The sequence below is a fragment of the Poromitra crassiceps genome (genome assembly GCF_964638095.1).
Source record: "Poromitra crassiceps genome assembly, chromosome: 4".
Lineage (NCBI taxonomy): Eukaryota > Metazoa > Chordata > Actinopteri > Beryciformes > Melamphaidae > Poromitra > Poromitra crassiceps.
In genome coordinates this window covers 61,547,348-61,571,631 of record NC_139626.1, presented here as the reverse complement: position 1 = coordinate 61,571,631, position 24,284 = coordinate 61,547,348, and the positions used below count along the sequence as shown (strand labels likewise).

At 43.0% G+C, this 24,284-nt stretch overlaps 1 protein-coding gene across 1 annotated transcript in view; it reads left to right on the top strand.

The window, feature by feature from the left end:
- Positions 1 to 24,284, top strand: part of LOC310775890 (uncharacterized protein) — a gene marked incomplete at its 3' end in the record, with an annotated part of 56,210 nt that overhangs the window by 5,340 nt on the left and 26,586 nt on the right. Inside the window, exons 9-18 of the mRNA XM_083636015.1 lie at positions 143 to 222; positions 5,508 to 5,773; positions 7,685 to 7,837; positions 10,576 to 10,623; positions 14,344 to 14,572; positions 15,264 to 16,561; positions 16,781 to 17,262; positions 17,347 to 17,520; positions 23,705 to 23,878; positions 24,082 to 24,128. Of these exons, the coding sequence (XP_083492141.1) occupies positions 143 to 222; positions 5,508 to 5,773; positions 7,685 to 7,837; positions 10,576 to 10,623; positions 14,344 to 14,572; positions 15,264 to 16,561; positions 16,781 to 17,262; positions 17,347 to 17,520; positions 23,705 to 23,878; positions 24,082 to 24,128 (2,951 nt within the window). The remainder of the gene's footprint in view (positions 1 to 142; positions 223 to 5,507; positions 5,774 to 7,684; positions 7,838 to 10,575; positions 10,624 to 14,343; positions 14,573 to 15,263; positions 16,562 to 16,780; positions 17,263 to 17,346; positions 17,521 to 23,704; positions 23,879 to 24,081; positions 24,129 to 24,284) is intronic.

Sequence of the window (24,284 nt, the reverse complement as noted above, 5' to 3'; positions counted from 1 at the left end):
TCCTCTCTTTTGCTGTCCTCTCTCTCCTCCCCTCAGTCGAACACTTCTCTACTCTATCCACTGATGCTGCCGCTACTAGTCTTCTGTCCTCCCTCTCCTCAGCCCTTGACTCACTCTGTCCTCTCATTTCTAAACCTGTCAGATCCTGTCCCCCTGCGCCTTGGCTGTCCGAGGCTCTGCGTATCCATCAAGCAGAGCTTCGGGCAGCCGAAAGGAAATGGCGTAAATCCCACGACCCCTCAGATCTCTCCGCTTACCACCTCATCCTATCTAACTTCACCACCGCTGTCACCTCTGCAAAATCTTCCTTCTTCATCTCCCAAATCCAGTCCTCTGCCTCCAATCCCAGAAAATTATTCTCCACTTTTTCCTCTCTCCTCAACCCTCCCTCCCCTCCTCCCCCCTCCTGCCTCTCCGCTGACGACTTCATGACATTCTTTTCCAACCAAATCGATGACATCACCTCCTCCTTCTGTCATGGAAAATTATTGATCAAATGCTTATTGATTGATTAGTTATTAGCTATGGCAATTCCATGCTGTATTTAGTGAACTGTGTTTTTTTCCAATGCAGAGGATTGCTGTTCTGTGAGAACAAGTATCTTGTTTTGGGGAAGTGTCTAGAGAACATGTGAGTTCCTGTGGGAACCTGTGTCTTGTTTTGGGAAGAACTGTGAGAATAGACACTTGTTATGTATTCCAGTGAACATCAGATTAGCTACATGGCTGAATGGAAAGAACTGCCCTCCACGGTGGGGGGGCGGGCAACATTGGTTTTAGTATATGAACTGTTGTAAACAATGATGCGGGGCTCTTGCATTGACAAATGTAGTCAAGAGGAGACCTCCGTGCACGGAGACATGATTGTGGAAATAAAGAAAACCTCCTATGAACATTTAAAACGGATATCTCAATTATTGATGAATCAGCAGGACATTGCAGGTGGATTTTTCCTCCACAACTTGGGGGCTCGTCCGGGATCTCACGACTGGGATGCGGACCTCTGGCATGTCGACTGGTGATAACCTCCTGTCAAAGTTGGACCTGAAAGCTCGATTAATGCTAAGAGAGCAGGAGTCGACATGCGGAGGAATGTAGCCCAGCGCTGTGATCTGCGGAACCTGGTGAGGCAAATACACACTGAATGCAATGTTGATTGATCAGTTTTATGTCAAATTGAGTAGCTGTGAAATTTAGAATAATGTTATACAATTGGTTCTAAAAATAGACAATTGTAACTACTGTTAAAAGCTGCAGGTCTGGGGGATTGTGTAGTGGAGAACGGATGTAACTTCTGCCTGGGCAATTCTTTGCCTTTGAGGGGAGTGCGGGGTCCTGGGGATGCTCGCGTGAGATAATATTAAATAAAACTCACTATTGCCGTTATCGGATATACTCACCGCCGAGAGGGTGAGGCGTTGCGTTAGGAAAACGGATGTAACTTCTGCCTGGGAAATCTTTTGCCTTTGAGGGGAGTGCGATGTGTCCTGGGGATGCTCGCGTGAGATAATATTAGATAAAACTCACTATTGCCGTAGCTTAGAGCGCACGCGTAAGGGAGCTTACTAGAGCCGACTCATATTTGGGCAAGATTTAGAGAAGAATAAATCGGCCTGTTTGTCGACGGGCAAACAGTAAAGACGCAGGTTGAAAGGTATTACTTGGCGTCGACGTAAGTTGAAAGGTATACTTAGCGTCTAAAAACTGCAGTAAGTGGAAAAAAAAACACATACCCGGACCTGAGTTTTGCGAAAGGAGGTATAAAGTATATGTGGATATAATAGAAGGGATACAATTACAAAGTCAAAGCATTGGGAAAATTCTTACCATTCATTTACAGAAAAAGAAAAAAAAAAAAAAAGAAAAGTTGTTTTCAAAAGGTCTCTTTCCTTTGAACAAAAAAAAATGAAATAAAAAAAGGGGAGAGTGTGGGTGAAACTGAGCAGTGAGGCTCATTGAGGAAGAAAAAAAAAAAAAAATGAGAAAAATGAATGGGAAATGAATGGGAAATGACTGAGATATGAATGAGAAATTTCTGAATGAGAAAAATGAGAGGAAGAAAAATCACAAAGTTCACAAACTAAACTTTTTGTTGTGGGGCTAAACGTTCAAATTGAACTTTTTGTTTTGGGATGCAAGCGTAAAACAGGGGCTAAACATTCAAATTCAACTTTTTATTTTGGGGCTTAAACGTTCATATGTGTGTAGATAAGCCGGCCGGCAGGGGACAAACAGGGTTGTTTATTTTGTTATGTGAATCTACAGTGTGTTTTTATTTTAATCCATACCTGTCTACAAAAGATTATTTTGTTATTTTGTTATTTTGTTTTTATTGGTAATATCATAAGGTATTGGTTTTGATTTCGCACACACAAACAAAACCACAGTTGTTTAGAGAAAGCTCACGAGGAGCTATGGGTTTGTATAAATATGGGTTTGTGTAAATACACACCAGGAAAGCACATTTGTCTCAAGCAGACCTACACGCCACATTTAGAGGGAAATATAGACTGTATAAAAGTTATGGTCTAAGTGGTTTTGAACAAAACCACAGAGGGAAAAAAAAAAAACACATTTATGCCACATTTAGAGGGAAATATAGACTGTATAAAAGTTATGGTCTAGGTGGTTTTGAAAAACCACAGAAAACAACAGCAACACATTTATTATTAAGGGGAAAAGAAAGTATGTCTGCCAGAAGCAATACATACCATACATACATACACTTTCAATTATCATGTGAGGAGTTTAATCTTTCGCTAGTGTCTCTTAATGTGTCTTAAAAGGTCTCAACCTGGAAATTGACCCGCGCCTCACCACCACCATGCAGCAGACTGAGAGTCAGCGCCAGGCTCGATTACACTGAAGACCGCCAGCGGTCCAGGCTCCAGTGGAGACCATCAGCACTCCGAGCAGGCTTCAGCCAGGGAACCGGCAGCAGCATCCGTACCAGCAGCCACCAGCCCTGAACACCGCAGCTAGCGGCCAGCAATGGGAGAGAGTAAAATCTCTCCCTCCCGTGTAAGTGTTTCACCACACCGGTGTGACGGCTACAGAAATGCATATGAGTGGTTTGCTTGCTGTAAAAGAATATATGACTGCCGTGGAGTTTTCGATTCTTAGGCTTGGCCCGGAGGTTGACGCCACCTGGACAGTTTAACAGCGAAGAGGACTCAACGAAGCGAATCAAGACGGAGCGGAGAGGGTGTGAGGCGCTGGTCAATCACAGGCGAGAGACTGACACGGCCGGAGACGCAAGCCAGTTGAGGGTGGAGGAGTTCACAGCAGAATTTTCTCCAAAGACACCAATTATGAGCAGATAAGTAATGACACACATGAACATTTGCATGTTACAGTTGTTTGACAAACCATTGTTTTAGTAAGAGAATCACACACTGTATACATTATGTACATGCAATGCACACAGAGCAAAAGTACTTTTTTGCATTAGTACAGTATTGTTTAATAGAAGTTATGTTTTTTTTTTGGCCTGGAAAACCCTTATTGCCAAGCGAAAAGGTAAATGTTTGTGAACACACTGAGATTTCTCTCCCCCCCCGCTTCTCAGCCTGAAGCCTTGAAACCTGCAGCACCCTCCAGATAACCACAGTGTATAGCGCACACACATTTCCCAAGAGGATTGAGAGAGGCAGAGACAAGTTAAAGGGTGTCTCTCTCTGAAAAATAAGTATATAGAAAAACTGCTAAATTAATTGACACATGCGTTAAATAACGCATCTGTCAAAGGGGGTAAGCAGCTTTTGTTTTTGTGTCTGTTTTTTGTTTTGTTTTTAAGTTTTTGTTGTTGTGGTGTATGTGTTTTGTGTGCCTGTGTGACTGAGACAATCAGATGGACAAGCAGACTGAGACAATCAGATTGGACAATCACCATGGGACGATCTCCAATGCCAGATGCTGAGATCCAGCCCCCCCCATATCCTTCACCAGTGCAATTAGCTTAGGCTTTCCACACACACACACACACATGCGTGAGCTGGACCACAGACGGTTTCCCCATGACGAATCGGATGCAGAGAGTCGTACTTGGTGTGGTTTGTGTAAAAACTGTGATCATGTGTATTAAAAAACCGTTGGAGTCATAGGAGACAGGGGAGTGTGAACACAGTGTGAATGAGTGATGTTTGACGGTGAAAGGTGTGTGATCGTTGAAGGCAATGTTATTGTACACTAGTTAGACAGGAGAAAGGGGACTCCAGTGTGACTGGAGAGCGGAGAGGAGGACAAAGACTTGAGACATGACTTGGACTTGTAAAATAGACTAGATTGATCATTTGCATCAAAATTGGGTCGTGGGTTCAATTTCCCAGCCTCTGAGTGGGCTGCATGCCAAAGTGCACTTGGTGTGTAGCCTATGTCTGCCAGAGGTTTGGAAATCGTCAACAATTGTAGTAAGAAACCCGAAAAAAGAAGAAAAAAACATTTGTAGCCTGTGAGAATGTTTTTGTATGAAATGTGAATAGCGGCTTGCTGATATGAGTGGATAGTGGAGGACGAAGTGGGAGGCGGGCCAAAACGATTTAGTGACTTCGACTACCAGGATCCAACACCAGTGAACAGGAGCCAATTACCAGAAATGTGTAAACTGTGTTTTTAAGAAGAAAAAATATGCCAAAAAGTGTGGAACAATAAAAAAGGCCATTGACCTCTGACACACTTCGTTTATGATATGAAATCTTGGGTAAATAATCATGCTTAATTTGATATTTAGCATCGCCAAGAGTTTGATTTGAGCAAATGATACATTGTAACATAAGTATGGATTAAGTATTAAGTAAGTAACCGAAATGAAGGACTTATTAATTGTGATTGTGAACACATAGGGACATTTTAATCTATATAGATGTGTGAGATGATACATTTTTTTCTAATAAGTTAAGGATAATAGTTATGTTAGTTTTCTTTGACTGTGTTTGAACTTATAGTTTGTTATCAATAATTTATTTTTAATATTGATAATAATGATTTATTCTTATCAAAAGTGTGGAATTGTCATGGAAAATTATTGATCAAATGCTTATTGATTGATTAGTTATTAGCTATGGCAATTCCATGCTGTATTTAGTGAACTGTGTTTTTTTCCAATGCAGAGGATTGCTGTTCTGTGAGAACAAGTATCTTGTTTTGGGGAAGTGTCTAGAGAACATGTGAGTTCCTGTGGGAACCTGTGTCTTGTTTTGGGAAGAACTGTGAGAATAGACACTTGTTATGTATTCCAGTGAACATCAGATTAGCTACATGGCTGAATGGAAAGAACTGCCCTCCACGGTGGGGGGGCGGGCAACATTGGTTTTATTATATGAACTGTTGTAAACAATGATGCGGGGCTCTTGCATTGACAAATGTAGTCAAGAGGAGACCTCCGTGCACGGAGACATGATTGTGGAAATAAAGAAAACCTCCTATGAACATTTAAAACGGATATCTCAATTATTGATGAATCAGCAGGACATTGCAGGTGGATTTTTCCTCCACACTTCCCCCCTCCAGCCACTAACAACAACTCTCCCATCTTCAACTATAACTCTCCACCCCCTGCCACCACCCTGTCCTCCTTCTCGTGGGGGACAGGGATTTTATCTGGCATCTTGTCATCCTCTACCGGCTCGCCTCAGGGCTGCGTCTTATCCGCCTTTCTTTACATTCTTTACACCAACGACTGTCGTGGCCTGTATAACAACAGATTCATCATTAAGTATGCTGACGATTCTGTCATCGTCAGCCTGCTTAAGGATGATGAGGACGGCCACGGGCAGGTTATCGATGATTTCCTGTCCTGGTGTAATGATGCTTTCTTGCAGATCAATGTCTCGAAAACAAAAGAAATCTGCATTGATTACAGACGTTCCCCTCCTACACCTCAGAACAGTGTTTTTAATGGTCAGAATGTGGATCTTGTCACCAGTTATAAGTATCTAGGCACGATAATTGACGACAAGCTCAAATTCGACCTGAACTCTGACATGTTGTGTAAAAAAGATCAGCAACGTCTACACTGCCTGAGGAAACTTGCAAAGTTCCAAATTGATAAGACTCTGATGAAGCTGTTTTATAGTGCCTATATCGAGTCAGTAATTTCCTTCTCCATTGCCTGCTGGTATGGTAACCTGTGTATTAAGGATAAGAATTCCCTCGGAAAAATTGTGAAAGTGGCCTCTAAAGTAGCCGGTATCCATCTGGACAGCCTCGACCATGTCTTTAACAGACAAGTACTTAAGAAGGCTTTGTCCATCCGTTCAGACGCAGCCCACCCTCTAAGCTCGGAGTACAGGCTCCTTCCTTCAGGTCGTCGACTGTGTGCCCCACGGGCCACAAAAAATAGGCACAAGTTCTCCTTTGTCCCTGTCTCCATCCGAGCATTGAACGCTGCTGAGGGAAGGCACTGATGGTTTAGTGTTTTATTATAATTTTTTACTTTCAGCCTCCGTCGCTGTTTGTATTGTTTTATTGTTTCTATTGATTTTATGGTTTCTATTATTTTATTGCTTTTACTGTTTTTAACTATTGATTTATCTTTCCTTACTTTGTGCACTTTACTGGCCATTTGTGCACTTTATTCTACTACCTCACTTTACCGGTCGCTGCGTGTCTGCACTTTACTGATCACTGTGCACTTTACGGATCGCTGTGCACTTTAAGGATCGCTGTGCACTTTATCGATCGCTGTGCACTTTACCGATTGCTGTGCACTTTAATGCTACCTTGCACATTATCGGTCATTGTGTGCCACAAACAAGGTCCTTGATGTTTTATTTAGCCTTTTATTTATTTTAACTACAGGCATGTAACATTTAACATGCTACTTGTGTTGTTTCTTGTCAATGTTCTTATTTGTATGTCTATATGCTGCAACTCAATTTGCCCTTTGGGACACTAATAAACTTGAACTTGAACTTGAACTTCTCTCCCCTCTCCCCCAATGATGTCCTCAAATTTCTCATGTCCAATCCTGCCACCACCTGCCCCCTGGATCCCATCCCCTCCCCTCTTCTCCAAACCATTTCCTCTGATTTATCCCCCTTCCTCACTTCTTTCATCAACTCCTCCCTGTCCTCTGGTACTGTCCCGGCCGCTCTGAAAACAGCCAGAGTCAAGCCGCTCCTTAAAAAACCTTCCCTTGACCACACCGCCCTCCATAATTACCGCCCTGTCTCTCTCCTCCCCTTCATCTCAAAAACCCTAGAACGTGCAGTATGTCAACAACTCTCTCTCCACCTCACTCAAAATAACCTCCTGGACCCCTTGCAATCTGGATTTAAGCCCGCTCACTCCACGGAAACAGCCCTCCTCTCAGTCACCCATGCCCTCCACACAGCGAAAGCCTCCTCCCTCTCCTCTGTCCTTGTCCTTCTTGACCTTTCTGCTGCTTTTGACACTGTTAATCATCACATCCTTCTCTCCACTCTCACTGATCTCGCTATTTCTGGTTCTGCACTCTCATGGTTCACCTCCTATCTCTCCAATCGCACTTATATGGTTCTCTGGCGTGGGTCCCTCTCTAAAACTTGCACTCTGAACACGGGTTTCCCCCAGGGATCTGTCCTCGGCCCCTTCCTGTTCCTTCTTTATGTTAGGTCCCTTGGTCACGTAATCACTTCCCACGGTTTCTCCTACCACAGCTATGCAGATGACACTCAACTTTTCCCCCTTCTGACACCCTATTCGAGTCACGTCTGGCCGCTTGCCTTAAGGACATTGTCTCCTGGATGACTGCCCATCATCTCAAAGTCAAACTCAACCTCAGGAAAACCGAGCGCCTCTTCCTCCCTGGGAAAGACTGTCCACTCACTGACCTCTCCATCACCATCGACAATATCACTGTACTGCCGTCAAATACTGTTAAGAACCTTGGTGTAACTCTAGATAACCAGCTATCCAACTCAGCCTTCATCACAGCAACTGCCCGCTCCTGTAGGTTCTCCCTGTATAATATTAGAAAGATTCGTCCGTTCCTCACTAGGGAGGCGGCTCAACTCCTGGTCCAGGCACTCGTCCTTTCCCGCCTCGACTATTGTAATGTCCTATTGGCGGGGCTACCTGCCTCGGCCATCCAACCCCTCCAACTCATTCAAAATTCTGCTGCCCGTCTGGTGTTCAACCTACCTAAATTCTCCCATGTCACTCCTCTTTTTCGTGACCTTCACTGGCTCCCCATCTTGGCCCGTATCAAATTCAAGACCATGGTACTGACCTACCGTGCAGTTCACCGGTCAGCCCCGCTCTACTTACAATCCCTGGTCAGCTTCCAAACATCCCACCGTTCCCTCCGCTCCTCCACCTGCACGGCTCGCCTCGCCCCTCCATCGCTGCATGGCCCTGGGGGACGCTTGTCTCGTTCAAGACTGTTCTCCTCCCTGGCCTCAATGGTGGAATGAACTTCCTCCCTTCGTCATGCTGGCCGAGACACTGCCGATATTTCGCCGGAGACTAAAAACTTATCTTTTCGGGCTACACCTGGGCCCCTCCGGAAACGTTTAACTCTTATTGATTGTATGTGTTTTTAGTTATGTTTTCATTGTTTGTATTTTTCTGAATGAATTGTATTGAAATGTGATGTAACTCGCTTTGGATAAAAGTGTCTGCCAAATGAAATAAAGTAAAGTAAACGATACCCATCAACACGAGCATATTAACATGGTGGATGAGTTGAGTTCCCCTGCCTCCCCTGATATGTGAAGCACTTTTAGTATCTAGAAAGGTGCTATATAAATCCAATGTATTATCAATATTATTATTATCATTATTATTATTATTATTATTATTATTATTACCTTAATAAAACACAGCATTAAAAGACAGAGGACCTTGGATGGACCTTAACTGACGTGTTGAGGTCAGTCTTCAGTATCCAGATGTTTGTGAACAGGTCTGTGAGGACCTTAACTGATGTGTTGAGGTCAGTCTTCAGTATCCAGATGTTTGTGAACAGGTCTGTGAGGACCTTAACTGAGGTGTTGAGGTCAGTCTTCAGTATCCAGATGTTTCTGAACAGGTCTGTGAAGACCTTAACTGAGGTGTTGAGGTCAGTCTTCAGTATCCAGATGTTTGTGAACAGGTCTGTGAGGACCTTAACTCAGGTGTTGAGGTCAGTCTTCAGTATCCAGATGTTTGTGAACAGGTCTGTGAGGACCTTAACTGAGGTGTTGAGGTCAGTCTTCAGTATCCAGATGTTTGTGAACAGGTCTGTGAGGACCTTAACTGATGTGTTGAGGTCAGTCTTCAGTATCCAGATGTTTGTGAACAGGTCTGTGAGGACCTTAACTGAGGCGTTGAGCTCAGTCTTCAGTATCCAGATGTTTGTGAACAGGTCTGTGAGGACCTTAACTGAGGTGTTGAGCTCAGCCTTGTCCTACTCAGGAGCCACACTGACAACAAGAAGCTTTGCATGCAAGAGCCACAATCGCAAAAAAAGTGCATTTCCTCCCATTATTTTTATTAGATTTTTATTTATTTATTTATTTATTTTAAGTAGGACTTAGAAGAGCCACAACCACCCATAAAGAAGCCACATGTGGCTCTAGAGCCTCGGGTTGAGTATCACTGCTTTAATGGCACTCTGTGTTGATGTTGAATATGTTATCTGTAGGTGTGGGGGGTTAGCAGGATGTTCTGGTTCAGGGTGCTTAAGGAATCCATCTCGCTGCCTGTCCCCTCTCTGTTAAGATGTTGTCTTTTACAGAAGCAGATTGGATGATGTTTTTGCCACAGAGTAGTTTGGTGATTTTTTATAGCACTTATTTCACCTCTTCAAGCTGTCCACTCTGCTTTGCAGGCTGGCATCTCAACAAAGGCATTTCTGTCATTCACTCTTTTTGACCTCCCTACCCTTGGTCTTATATACAGTACTTATACAGAGCTGTTTCTGGAGCCTCAGTGACTTGGTGTTCAACATCTTGACCTTCATATGTTTTCTGCCAGGTGTCGGCCACTCCTTGTTCTTCTTCTCTCTGTAGGCAGGATCATGGTAGCTGTCTCCACATAGGTGTTCTTGATGGTTTCCCAGTGGATCAGAGTCCTCATCAGTTGAATCATCCAGGGCACCAAGAGCACAGAGATGTATCAGCTCCAACACTGTTCTATTCTGACATCTGTTTGTTCATGTCGAGTCGTCTGCTGCGTTGACTCTGCTGTTTTACTTCTTGGAGTTTCAGCCTGATGTTACTGTAGCTGTCACCAGATAGTGGTCACTGTTGGCATTTGTAGCATCAGACTCTAACATCTTGGCATTGATTTCTGTCACTTTGTCACATGACTTTTGCATTGGATTTGGACACACACGGTTGGGGTTAGGCAAGGAAAGCCACTTGGCTGGGGTTATAGGGTTTGGATATGGCTCGAGGTTAGAAACCGAGGCGAACGGACGCCCCTCCCTCCCCCCTCATGTCGACATTATCTCCTCCAAGGAGATAATGACGATATTTTCTGTGTGTGTGTGTGTGTGTGTGTGTGTGTGAGAGAGTGATAATATGACCTCAGACCTATGACCTAATATCAAATGTTTTGTGCCCCCCCCCCCCCCCCCCCCAGAGCTCACCAGGAGAGGTCAGAGGTTACCAGTGATCAGTCTGTCCAGGAGCATCAAACAGACCTGGAGACCACATTTATGGTGTGTAAATAAACAACAAGTCAAATGCAAAACAAACATTCACTCTCCATGCTGCACTCTTTAGACCAGGGGGGTGTACCACGAAGCAAGATTAGTGGCTTAGCGAGGTAACAGTTTTAACCCTAGTTTTGCCGTACCACGACGCTAGTTAACTTCTTACCAAGATAGATCACCATAGCAACTTATGCTGTACGGCTAACCTGCTTTGTAGCAGGTTAAGTTCAGAGGATAAGATCAAAACCCATGAAAGACCCACCTGCTTACCAATCAGCTCTCTGAGTTGCCATTCATATGGTCCCCATATGAAAAATACATTGCATTCAAAAGAAAAGAAAAAAGAAAAAAAAGGCTCCTGTTGAATTAATCGAGGACTAAAGCCTTGCACTTGTTGCAGGCTACATTTAAATTAAGCCCTACTTACCACTTTGGAATATGTTTTCATATATTAATTTTTGTGCTCTCAAGTAGGCTAGATACGTTGTTTGACCGCACCGATCGATTGCAGCTGAATGGTGAGTGGAGAAATATCACTAAACCGGCATAAAAAGATTACATAAGCATATCCAAAGCGCACGGTGCCGTGTGCGCAATGGAGCTGAGGCTGACGTTGGGTTGGACATAGTCATACATGTCAGAATAGCCAACTACTATCTAAGCAATTTAATATGGGATCGCCTGCACACAGATGATTCATATCTAGGCTACTCCTGCATTTTGCAGCTGCAACTGTGTGACTTTTGGCCTGTATGATGTGATTGAACTTCATATTATTTCCAGCATAGTCATTGTATGAAATATGGAGATATGCGACTCTGCTGCCAATAACCTATATGTGACCACAAAATAGGATTTTTTTTATAGATGAAATCTATGCCCGCATGTACCCCGTCGATTCAGTTCAGCAGCCTTTTTAAATTTTATTATCATTATTTTTTTATTGATAGCCTAATAGCCTATAGGAATTATTCCATCAGTGCGACCAAACACATCATGAGATCATTATTATTTATTGAGCCTAAATGGTCTAAAAACGCCTACGGATTTTGGAAATAGACATGCAGGTTATATTGAGTTTATTGAGAGGGTGAATTGAGCTGCTGTAGATAGCCTATGTGGAGGCAGAAACCGCTCTTCAAAGAAATTACTGATGTGGATAAAAGTGGTAACTTTAGACAGTAATTGGGGGACAGACTAATAATATCCAACGCAGATTTTTATTATGACATACAGTAGTAAAGCTTCTCAATTTGCGGTTCAAATAAATGAGGAAATAGGCGTGTCTGGCGCTGTAGAAGTTGGAGCAGTCCATATTGCATTGTGATTGGCAGTTGTTAAAAACCACGCCTCTTTTGCGGGCACGAGCTCCTGTGCACGGGCATTTTCATGTGCACGAGCTCTCAGCTTGATTAGAAAAACCTCCTTCCACTTAACGAGTTGCGATCTAGCTTCGTAGTACGCGTTAACTAAAATCCAGCTAGATGGCAATTATCTGGTTTAGACAAACCAGATCAAGGGACAGATCCTTTATCTTCTTATACAACATTCGTGGTACAGCCCTCTGAAGGCTTTCAGTCTCTGATGGATCTGATGTTGTGTTCCATGATTAATTCAGAAATGTATCTCTGCCAGAGGCGAAGCTGAGGGGGAGATTATGTGATTGGTCGTGTCTGTCTCTCTGTCTGTCTGTACCCTCCTTGTGATGATTGTCATGACATCATACATATGACATCATAAGTGAAATCACCAATCTTTAACAGTGACATCATATCTCAGGTGTAACATCACAGATGATGGCATTATCCATTATGACACCATTACTGTTGACATCATTGTCTTTAATGATGCCATCATTGACATCTTTAAAACCTTCAACAGTGACATCATCACTGTGGCATCATAACCTTCAACAGTGACATCATTATGTCAAGAGTGACATCGGTGAAATCATCAATGATGACATTATCTCTTCCCTTCTTGTCTTTGGTGTTTTATGGCAGTTGACATCCTTAACTCATTGGCTGCCAGCCACTTCTGGAAAACGGATGCTCCCAGTGCCAGCCCTTTCAGAGCGTTTTCAGTGATTTCTCAAGACCCACAGAATATTGTGTGATATTACTATGTAAACACCGAACACGCCCAAAGAACGATGAGACTCTCTTGTATCATCAGCAAAAAAAAGTTTATTGATATCATTTTCCGTTCTTTAGTTATGAGCAGTAGAAGATAAGTTGGTTTCACCAAAAACAGACGTTTCAAACTAGAAGCCGAGATAATGAGCCTTTTGTGAAATGAAGCATTTCAAGCACATCACTGACTCTGAAGCTAATATTTTCTGATGTAGTGACACCTCAAAAATAATTTCCTTCAATAAAACAGCGAAAACAAAGGAATTTTGATGGCAAAATAATATTTTTTAGCTGCAACCAGCAGCGCTGGCCCCTGCGTGCGCAGACCCTACACCTTCTTGCTGGTCTTGATTTACTGCTGGTGGGCATCAGGTATTCTAGCTTGTGTTTGCCAATCTGTCCATCGAGCCTGCTGTCTGGGTCGGTGTTGTATGGTGCCCTGCGTGCCCCACCCCCCTCAACTGCAAACTCCTCCGTGGGAGTGTCTCTGGTGGCTCTCTGCTGCACGTTTGCTCTGCACATTTCAAAGTGCGCTGCACCGCAGCCTATTTTCACAGTGTTCCGCCGTTTTTGTGCGCCGGCTCCCAGCGCTTCCAGCTGAGAATGATTTGGCTTTTTTTTTTTTGCTCCTTTTCTGGCAACTAATCATGTGGAGGGGCTATCGCAGCGGAGACGGAGGGGCTCAATTGTGGGAGCAGATTGGCTGCTGTTCACAGCTAACGTTACAACATGCATCGGTTTCCGTTTCCCCAGGCTTCTTCTACTCTTTTTTCTCATCTTTCTCTAATCCGGAGAGCACTGTCGCCACCTAATGGGTCCGTAAAATAGCTTATACACCTTCAAAATCCCCCATACTTTTACAGGAGATGCATCAGGCTTTGATCCACGTCCCACCGTCAAAAAACGCAATTGACGTCTTTAGACGTCATTGGCACTCTACGTTACTATTTGAATTGACGTCTTTAGACGTCATTGACACTCAGTGAGTTAATGTTACATTACCGTCTTCTTCTGGATCATCCATCCTTAATATTTTCTTTCAGGAGAGCAAGACTTTACCATCCATTATATAAGTACATGTAGATAAATACATGTGCAGGCATGTACACACACACACACACACACACACACACACACACGCATATGCACGCGCACACGCACACGCACAGGCACAGGCACAGGCACAGACACACACACACACACACACACACACACACACACACACACACACACACACACACACACACACACACACACAAACACAAACACAGGGCACATCATGCAAGCTCTCCCCTCATACATCAAATATAGATAATCAAATATATACAGACTGTTACAGCAGCATCATATTTATACCAAATAGTTCAACTGTTAAAGCATTATATACGAATAACCAAAAGTAAACAATCATATTTCACCCTCTTAGTAGCTCTTTTATCTTATTATATGCATCAACCCATCTCACTTGCACCATGCATTCTGGCCACCGAGCTCTATAAGAATTACATCAAGATAAGAGTTCAACCATTGTTCAATCAATTGATCTGCACTCTACTGAGTGCACTTTCCTAGTTACTATATTTTTCTGTTCCAGCTGCTTGAGGAGAACATCGTCACCTTTGTGAAGAAGGAGCTGAGAAGGTTCCAGAGCGTTCTGAGTCCAGATGAGGCAGAATGCTCAGAGAGTCAGAGGGAGGATGAGGAGGTGGTGGACGGTGAGGAGGAAGAGCAGAGGAGGAGCAGCACAGAGGCATTTCTAAACATCACACTGCTCTTCCTGAGGAGAATGAAGCAGGAGGAGCTGGCTGAGGAGCTGCAGAGAAGTAAGAAGCCTTAACAGCTTTAACATCATAGAGAGAGAGGGGAGATGGTGGGAAATGGGAGATTTATGTCTGTTAGAGCCTCTTTTGTTTTTGTTGTCAAGACAATGATGCCACCTACTGTATAGGTGAAAGATTGGCAAAAGAATATAGGAGCAAATCATTTGTGGCTCCCCATCTAATTCATTTGAATCAGGTATGCAAGCTGTAGCTGGAAGACGCTGTTCCAGTTCTCAAACGCAACAAACGTAACAAGAAACTAATTATTAGAGAGAACATTTAATAAGTTTGGGTTATTTTGATCTCTTTTGACTTGTAAAGGCCTGTTTTATTTTTTTGAATATATTTGAGTTATCATTTGTTTGGAATAAGCCAAATAATCGATTCCAACTAGAACACAAGATCAACAAACTGAGTAGCCACCTTCATGTTGGAACTTTACGCCGTATAGTGGCTATAGTTTAAAAAAAAAAAAAGGCCCTGACCATGTCCAAACTACTGAAAACATAAACATTTGCCAAACAAGATCTATTCATTACAAGATAGAAAAGTAAATGAGATAAATCCCACTCACCAGTGATGAGCTGAAGAGATGTCATGGAGTGGAGATACACATTTACCAGGAAATGTTCACATTTCTCATGTTTACTGAAACATCTGCTCATTGTTCATTTTCATTTTCATGTTCTTTCAGAAACTCAACATCAACATCCACAACAACAACACAAATCCAGTCTGAAGGAGAAGTTTCAGTGTTTGTTTGAGGGGATTGCTAAAGCAGGAAACCCAACATGTCTGGATCAGATGTACACGGAGCATTACCTCACAGAGGGAGGGAGTGGAGAGGTCAATGATGAACATGAGGTCAGACAGATTGAAGCAGCATCCAGGAAACCAGCCAGACCAGAAACAACAATCAAATGTGAAGACATCTTTAAACCCTTACCAGGAAGAGACAAACCAACCAGAACATTGATGACAAAGGGAGTGGCTGGCATTGGGAAAACAGTCTTAACACAAAAGTTTACTTTGGACTGGGCTGAAGAGAAAGTCAACCAGGATATAGAGTTCATATTTCCATTCACTTTCCGAGAGCTGAATCTGCTGAAAGGGGAAAAGTTCAGCTTGGTGGAACTTCTTCGTCGCTTCTTTCCTGAAACCAAAGAAGCAGAAATCTGCAGGTTTGACAAGTTCCAGGTTGTGCTAATCTTTGACGGTCTGGATGAGTGTCGACTTCCTCTAGACTTCCAGAACAACGAGATCGTGACTGATGTCACAGAGTCGACTTCAGTGGACGTGCTGCTGACAAACCTGATCAAGGGGAAACTGCTTCCTGCTGCTCGCCTCTGGATGACCACACGACCTGCAGCAGCCAATCAGATCCCTCCTGAGTGTGTTGACGTGGTGACAGAGGTGAGAGGCTTCACTGACCCACAGAAAGAGGAGTACTTCAAGAAGAGATTCAGAGATGAGCAGCAGGCCACGAGAATCATCTCCCACATCAAGACGTCACGAAGCCTCCTCATCATGTGCCACATTCCACTCTTCTGCTGGATCACTGCTAATGTTCTGGACCATGTGTTGAAAACCAAAGAGATCGGAGACCTGCCCAAGACCCTGACTGAGATGTACATCCACTTCCTGGTGGTTCAGTCCAAACTGAACATCAAGTATCACGAGAGAGCTGAGACAGATCCACACATGATTCTTTCTCTGGGAAAACTGGCTTTTGAGCAGCTGGAGAAAGGCAACTTGATCTTCTATGAAGCTGACCTGAAAGAGTGTGGTATTGATATCAGAGCAGCTTCGGTGTACTCAGGAGTGTTCACACAGATCTTTAAAGAGGAGTGTGGGCTGTACCAGGACAAGGTCTTCTGCTTTGTCCATCTGAGCATTCAAGAGTTTCTGGCTGCTGTTCATGTCATCATCTCATTCATCGACTCTGGTGTCAATCTGCTGTCAGAAAACCAGTCATCCTCCACAGACAAATCTGTCAATCTGCGGTCAGAAAACCAGTCAGAAAACCAGTCAACCTCCACAGACAAATCTGTCAATCTGCTGTCAGAAAATCAGTCAACCTCCCACACTGCTGACAATTCTGAACCAATGTCCAGCGAAGGGTTTATGAGTAAATGGCCATTCTCCCTTTTGAAGAAAGCAAAACAAAGAAGAAAGAAAAAAACAGAACAGCCAGGAGCCATGTTAGACGAGCACACTTTAGAAAATAAACCCGAAACTATCTTCTACCAGAGTGCTGTGGACAAGGCTTCACAGAGTCCAAATGGACACCTTGACTTGTTCCTCCGCTTCCTCCTGGGTCTTTCACTAGAGACCAATCAGACGCCCCTACGAGGCCTGCTGCCACAGATAGGAAGTAGCTCACAGACCAATCAGGATACAGTCCAGTACATCAAGGAAAAGATCAGGGAGAATCCGTCTTCAGAGAGAATCATCAATCTGTTCCACTGTCTGAATGAGCTGAATGACCACTCTCTTGTGAAGGAGATCCAAGACCACATGAGTTTTGGAAGTCTCTCCACAGGCAAATTCTCCCCTACCGAGTGGTCGGCTCTGGCCTTCATCTTACTGTCATCAGAAGAAGAGCTGGACGTGTTTGACCTGAAGAAATACTCAGCTTCAGAGGAGGCTCTTCTGATCCTGCTGCCAGTGGTCAAAGCCTCCAATAAAGCGCTGTAAGTGCATACAAACTGGATATATTCAATATGTTGTGAGGAGGGAAATAAACATTTTCAATGTTGCTGCTTTTTCTCCATCAGGCTGAGTGGCTGTCAACTGTCAGAGAGAAGCTGTGAAGCTCTGGCCTCAGTTCTCAGCTCCCAGTCCTCTAGTCTGAGAGAGCTGGACCTGAGTGACAATGACCTTCAAGATTCATCAGTGAAGCTGCTCTCTGTTGGACTGCAGAGTCCACAATGTAGACTGGAGACTCTCAGGTCAGGATCACTGTTACTGTTCAACAGACCGTTCAAATTCTGTTTTACGTGCACATTAATATAAAAATACCTGAACTCGCATTTTCCTGCTGATGTGATGTGAAACCCAACATTTAGCTCTACTCTGTCTTCTCTGAGAGAACATGTCATTATTTTCTCACCTCACTGCCTCTCGTTGAAATAGAAAAGTTCACCTGCAAAAACAGATATCTTCATTTGTACTTTTTTATCCTTTTTTACTAGAAATATTGCGTGCTTCACGCTGATTTGCCCTCGAGGTCTTGCACACTTCACGTGTTCGCGTACGCAGGTGGGCCACATGCCACCCCTCGCCTTATTATAGTAGTGAGATATTTATGTATTTATGATAATTATTTGATCTTTTTTTCCCAGTATTTTGTTTTTTACATATTTCCCCCCCGATTTTTTATCCCATTGTTATCCCCCATTTGTGCTAATTTAGTTAATTTATCCGGGTTGCTGCTCCACCCTCTGCCAATCTGGGGAGAGTCGAAGCTGGCTCCATGCTTCCTCCGAGACATGGGCAGTACCCAGCCGCTTCTTTTCACCTGACAGAGGAAGCTTCACCGGTAGGACATAGCACGTGGGAGGATCACGCAATTCCAACCAGTTCCCCTCCCTCCGAACAGGCACCCCGAACGACCAGATAAGGGACCACTTCAGCGACCAGGATATTGCATGTTTTTGGTGAGGGGTTCCTATATGAAGGAAACCCCCAGGGGGCACGGGGAGAACATGCAAACTTTGTTGCAGTAATTAAAACATTTTCACTTAATCATGTTCACATAAATCATCTAAATCATTTGTATGTGCACTCAAACAGGTGTTATTTCATTTTAAGAAGTATCTGTTTTTGCAAATTAACTCTTTTTGAGCTCAGAACAAAAAAAAAAAAAAAAAAAAAAAAAACCCGCTCCTTGAGTCAACTTTTCATTTTGGGGAAAAAAGCAGTTTCTGCATTATCATAATTCATTTCTGAGCATTCATTAATACACAGGACAAGATGTTACTATCCCTTGTGCCAAAATCCGAGGAAAAACACATTTAGAAGCCCAATCCAGATTAAAAATAAGATAACAAACAATATAATGAACAAGCTAACAGCAAGCTAACAAGCTACCAAACAATACAAATTACCAGCTACCTACCCTAGCCAACAGCAGTATGAAGCATGTCATTGGGGTTTTCAAGTGGGCACCTTCCTTCACCGATGTTTCGTTAAATTCGGCCCATGACACATCAAGAAGGTTTAACGGTGTAATCCAGCATCCTGGAAACATCCCCCTCTATGCTACCACTGCACAACTCCATTTTACCTCACCATCTAATGCCTTCCATCAACCTAGTATTAACCTAGCCTTAGCCTAGCTATCCAGGTCTGTTCCGTATGACATTCTTAACTACACCACCAGTACCGCTGTCAATTATTCAGCCCTCATCGTCAATCATGACCAGCAACAAAAGCAATCAAATCAATCAATCAATCAATCAATCAATCAATCAATCTTACCTTTGCAGCTCCCCAGCTAGCATGTAGCTAGCAGTGTACTATAACTCTTTTTAAAGAAGTTTATACTGAAAGCTGGGATCTCTTGCTCAGAAAACTTGTCTAAAATCATTAACCGTACAATCAAACTCATTTAGTGCTGGGTGATATGGATGAAAATGTTATCACGATTCAAATTTCCATATCAGGTGATGGAGTTTTATCACAATATATGCTAGCCTAAAATCACTGTTCCTGTCAAGTTTGTCTCCTGAATAAAAGTGGAATAGATTTGAATGTTAACTTTGAGTTAAAACACTTTAAAACACACTTATTTATTGCTAGAATAAAACTAAATAAAACTAAACATGAAACAAAAATAAATATAAAGAAAGAAAGAAAGAAAGAAAGAAAGAAAGAAAGAAAGAAAGAAAGAAAGAAAAAAGAAAGAAAGAAATAAGAAGAGACAACAAGCAGAAGTGAAAATGAAATGAAAGACTGTTCTTCCAGTATGATCTGAACACAGCAGAAAGCCAGCAGGCAGCACAGTGATGTAAACATGACTGAGGGGACTGGAGTGCAGAGACAGAAACTCAACACGAAGATTAAACTAAAAAGTGTCTTTACTTCAAAAATGCCAGTGAACAAAACAGCAAAACAAACATCTTTTCTTGGTATCTCAAGTCACAATGGTGAAATCCAAGACAACGAGCAACGGAGAGCAGCAACTTAATATCAATACAGGACAGAGGACGGATGACCACAGTAAATTAATGAAACAGGTGGAAACAGTTGATCCATATTGACACCAAGTGGTCCAGATCGAACAGTTTAGTGAGGCCATCTAGTGGTGACCCAGGCTATGACAAGTAAACAGAGAAGAGAGTGAGCAGCGCTAATAAAACATCATCAGAACTGAAATGTCATAAGTGTTCAGTCACAACTGTCTGAAGACGTTTCACTGCAGTGAGAGTGTTACTGTGTTTGAACATGTTTTGGCTTCAACTGTGTGAGTGTGAGTGTGTGTGTGTGTGTGTGTGTGTGTGTGCGTGTGTGTGTGTGTGTGTGTGTGTGTGTGTGTGTGTGTGTGTGTGTGTGTGTGTGGTGTGTGTGTCCTATTTCACAATAGGGCCACAGACCCCATAAAGCCATATAAACATGAACTGTGGACTATGCCCGTTGAATCAGGTGCAGGTATTTCCCAGAGTTACTCTTCCGGACAAGAGGCAGCATTGTTTCCACACATGAGATAAATCCTCTGGTGTAGAGACTAGAGAGGATGGGGGGGGGGGGGGGGGGTGTAGAGACTAGAGAGAGAGGGAGGGGGGGGGGGGGGGGGTGATGTGGGTGATGTCCACATCGCCCAAAAGCCACCAGTCAAAATAGTGGTTGCACTAAAGTTAAACGGTGGAAAAGACGATTTTACAAGTGGCATTCAAGTCATATCTGACTAGTTTTCAATTTATTTCTCCACAAAAGTTATGTCTCGAATATATAGCCTAATGCAGCACTCATCTTCTTGTTGCATTTTCACGTTTCAAACGGGCAGATGGAGGAAAAGAAACAATTCTATTTTCACTTGTTTACTCATCAACTTGGCTCTCTTCCAAATAATCCAGCCACGTCCATTCATGAAATTAAATAGCACAGGGACATTCGATTAATGGTTTGTAAAAGTGCCATTTAACAACTATTTATAGGCTATAATAATCTTGTCTCGCTCGCGTTCCCTCTCTCCCACCCCCCACTCCACACTCTGGACATGAGGCTGGACCTGCTAAAGTAGACCTGCTCTGTGAGCGACACAGACGTAGTATTTGGGGTTTGGGTAGGTAAGGTCTGTGTTCATGGGAGCATAACGGACATTTGGTGCTAATTAAACAGGCCCTCTGAGTGAAGTCTGGATATGTTCAGGAGTTCACTGCATGTTTAGAAACAGTATTTGATGATTGTGTATCTCAGAACCAAATCTGGAAATATGTTTTCTTGTTAGAATGATTTTGTTCCTTAAAGGTCCCAATTCGTGCAGCTGTAACCTCTTAAAAACAAAATCTGGTCCATAAAACATGATTTTGGATTAATTTGTCGAAAATATAGCAACCCCGTTCGTTCTGACGGAGTTCTCACTTCCTCATCTCGTCGCTTCCCAAGAATGGTCTGTTTCTATAATATATTCAGAACTAACAGTTCCCATTGGCCGCTGAGGGAGAGCCCGCCCCAGGCTCCCAGCGGCCAATCAGATTAGCGTCCATGGACCAGCAGCCTAGGTTGTGTCCACAACTAACGTTAGCAATGAGCTATCGCTAACTTAACGGTTTTTGTGGCTAAACCTTGATTGTACTGCCCCAGATTGTTGAAACATTCTGGGCTGAAATGGTTAGCACAGACCAACAGGTCATGATGAATCTCGTGCTGAAACAGCTTGCTATGGGAAACAATAGACAAAATGGCGCAGGTAGGTTGTGTGAGAGAGACCGCGCGCAGTACTGTATGCTTAAGGACCCGCGTGACGTAACATGAAACCGTCTGGGAGAACAGACTGTAAGGGGCGTGGCTTGAAGGAGACAGCAGGAGAGAGCTGTATGGGACAAATCCAACTCTGGCAGTTCTGAGGTTGTGAGCACTCATTACAGGGAGGGATGACAGCAGTATATATGCATTTAGAAGTAAAAACAGCTTTTGCACCGAATGGGACCTTTAACTATCTGTATTGTTGATCAAGAGAAAACAGTGAAACATGATCAAAAAAGTCCTCCTACAGTCTCTATGGCTGCATTTACACTGCAGGTCTTGATGCTCAGATCCAACTTTTTGCTATCAGATCTTTCTTGACCTTCGATCTGCTTACACTACTTTTAAAAGTGACCCATATCTGATACGTGTATTTACACTTGCTTCACTTGAAACAACCCGCATGCGTACTAGGCTACATGAGGAATAAACTCATGATTGAGTATCACAGACCACACGATGCAGCACAAGTCTCTACAGGAAGACTGTATTAAAGAAATATTGTAGAGATATTATAGAGATATTATAGGGTAACCACACAACAAATAATGCTTCCTAAACTCATTCTCAAGCACCCCTGACTCACCAAGTCCAGAAATATTAAACAGATATTAAATCCTCGTGCTGATATAGTGATATTAAGCACATGAAAAGAGCTGCATGGTAAACAGTATTTTTCTCCTCCTCCTTTGATCAAAAAGTTAATAATAAACTGACCGGGAGCATAATTCTTGTGCGCACAAGCGGGTTCCTTGTAGCCTGATATTCAGACTGCATCTTCAATTCATGAACTCATTTCCTCTTCGTCTGAGATTGCACCCACTTCAGAGCATTTCTATGAGGGGGGCGGGCTTTGGTCTTCCCTAACCAATCACTAGAGAGCACTGCACTAGTAGTAGTCATGCATAACAAACAGACACAGCAGGCATCTCTACTATTATATTATATTACTATACTACTCTATTATTGAGCTGCAGTAATGAATCAATTTAGTCCTAAGTGAATTAGTCAGGGTGTCAGCATGGGGGAGTCCCTGCTCTCCCAACATGCCAATCTCTTTATGGCGAAATTTGAAGAAGACTTTGTATATCAAAACCGTTTTGTGCTATTGTCAAAACAAATTTTACCATTGATGAAAAATGTGACTTGGACATAACAAGCAAGCTAGAAGCAAGATCGATCATCATTTTCTTGGGCGGGTGGCCGAGCAGAGCTTCACTTACCGTTACTCCCCGCCCACACAGATAAAGCTCCAGCAGGCAGTGATCTTTCACAGGCAAGACTGACTGACAACAGCGTTAGCCAATCAGCGCCCGTCAATGGATTTTCAACCGGAGGAAAGGCTTTTGCACATGGCGATTCCAGACCAAGAAGAGCCAAATTCACAACTGTGGAGTGGGCGTGGCTTCGAAGGTCTGGAGCCACTCCGAGCCAGGCTAGGTTCCTTGTGAAGCAGAAAGCAAAATAAATAGCCTATCAAATAAACAGGCTGCATCTGAGTATGTTTTGTTATGAACCTCCAACATTTAAGAAACTGACAGCTAGGATATATAATCACAGAATGACCAAGTGAAAGTAAGAGATGATGTAGCCTAGGTAAAAAAGGTAACAAAGATAAAGTTAAAAAAGGCAAAAAGATCTTGAATGGTCATAAAAAAAGGGGATTACAAAAGGCATGTATTGAGTGATGTGTGTAATTATTCATAGATTATTATCTAACATCTTAATTTTGCTCTCAAAGTGCACCAAATTGATGCATTTTAATTCAAAATGTAAAGAAAAAAGTGAAGAAATAAATAGAAAATTCCGGTGGAGCATGCCCCCGGACCCACCTGGAGAGTCCGAGCTCCCCATTTTATTTTGCCCCCCGACTTCTCAAACCAGCGTTACTCCCTTGTGTTGAACACAATCACCATGACAGTTATTGAAAGTTATCAAGCTGTGTTTATTTTGAAATCATGCAAAAATGTAACGTGTAATGTAATGTAAATGTAATGTAATGTTATTGAGATAATTATCAATATTGTTGTATCACTCAACACTGCAAAGAAAATGCTTTGGTGTGTGTGTGTGTGTGTGTGTGTGTGTGTGTGTGTGTGTGTGTGTGTGTGTGTGTGTGTGCACACGCGTGCGTGCATGGGTACGTGTGTGGTTGTCTTTGTGCAGGCTGTCAGGCTGTCTGCTCACAGAGGAAGGCTGTGCTTCTCTGGCCTCAGCTCTGAGCTCCAACCCCTCCCATCTGAGAGAGCTGGACCTGAGCTACAATCATCCAGGAGCCTCAGGAGTGCAACTGCTCTCTGCTGGACTGGAGGATCCACAATGGAGTCTGGACGTTCTCAGGTATGGAGATGCAACGTCTGCTAGAAGGCTGAGTGTCACACACATTTTCTGTGTCACACTGCAGACTGGAATCTAATAATGAATCTAATAATCCTCTATCTATGGCGGATATGAGTGGAAATCCTTCATATTGAAGGATATTAAATGTCCATGTTTCCATCATCAAAGAGAATCTGCTGGTCTGACTTTGTTTATTCCTCCAGGGTGGACCATGATGGAGCGCAGAGGCTGAAACCAGGCCTGAAGAAATGTAAGTGTGTATTAAGTTTGATTCATGAAAACAAAGAAACATATTCAACTACTGAGATAGAAAGTCCATCTACACCACATCTACATTCACATCCTACTGACTCAGGATGATGACATCATGTGACATCATCAAACTGCTGAGAAATTAATGATCAAA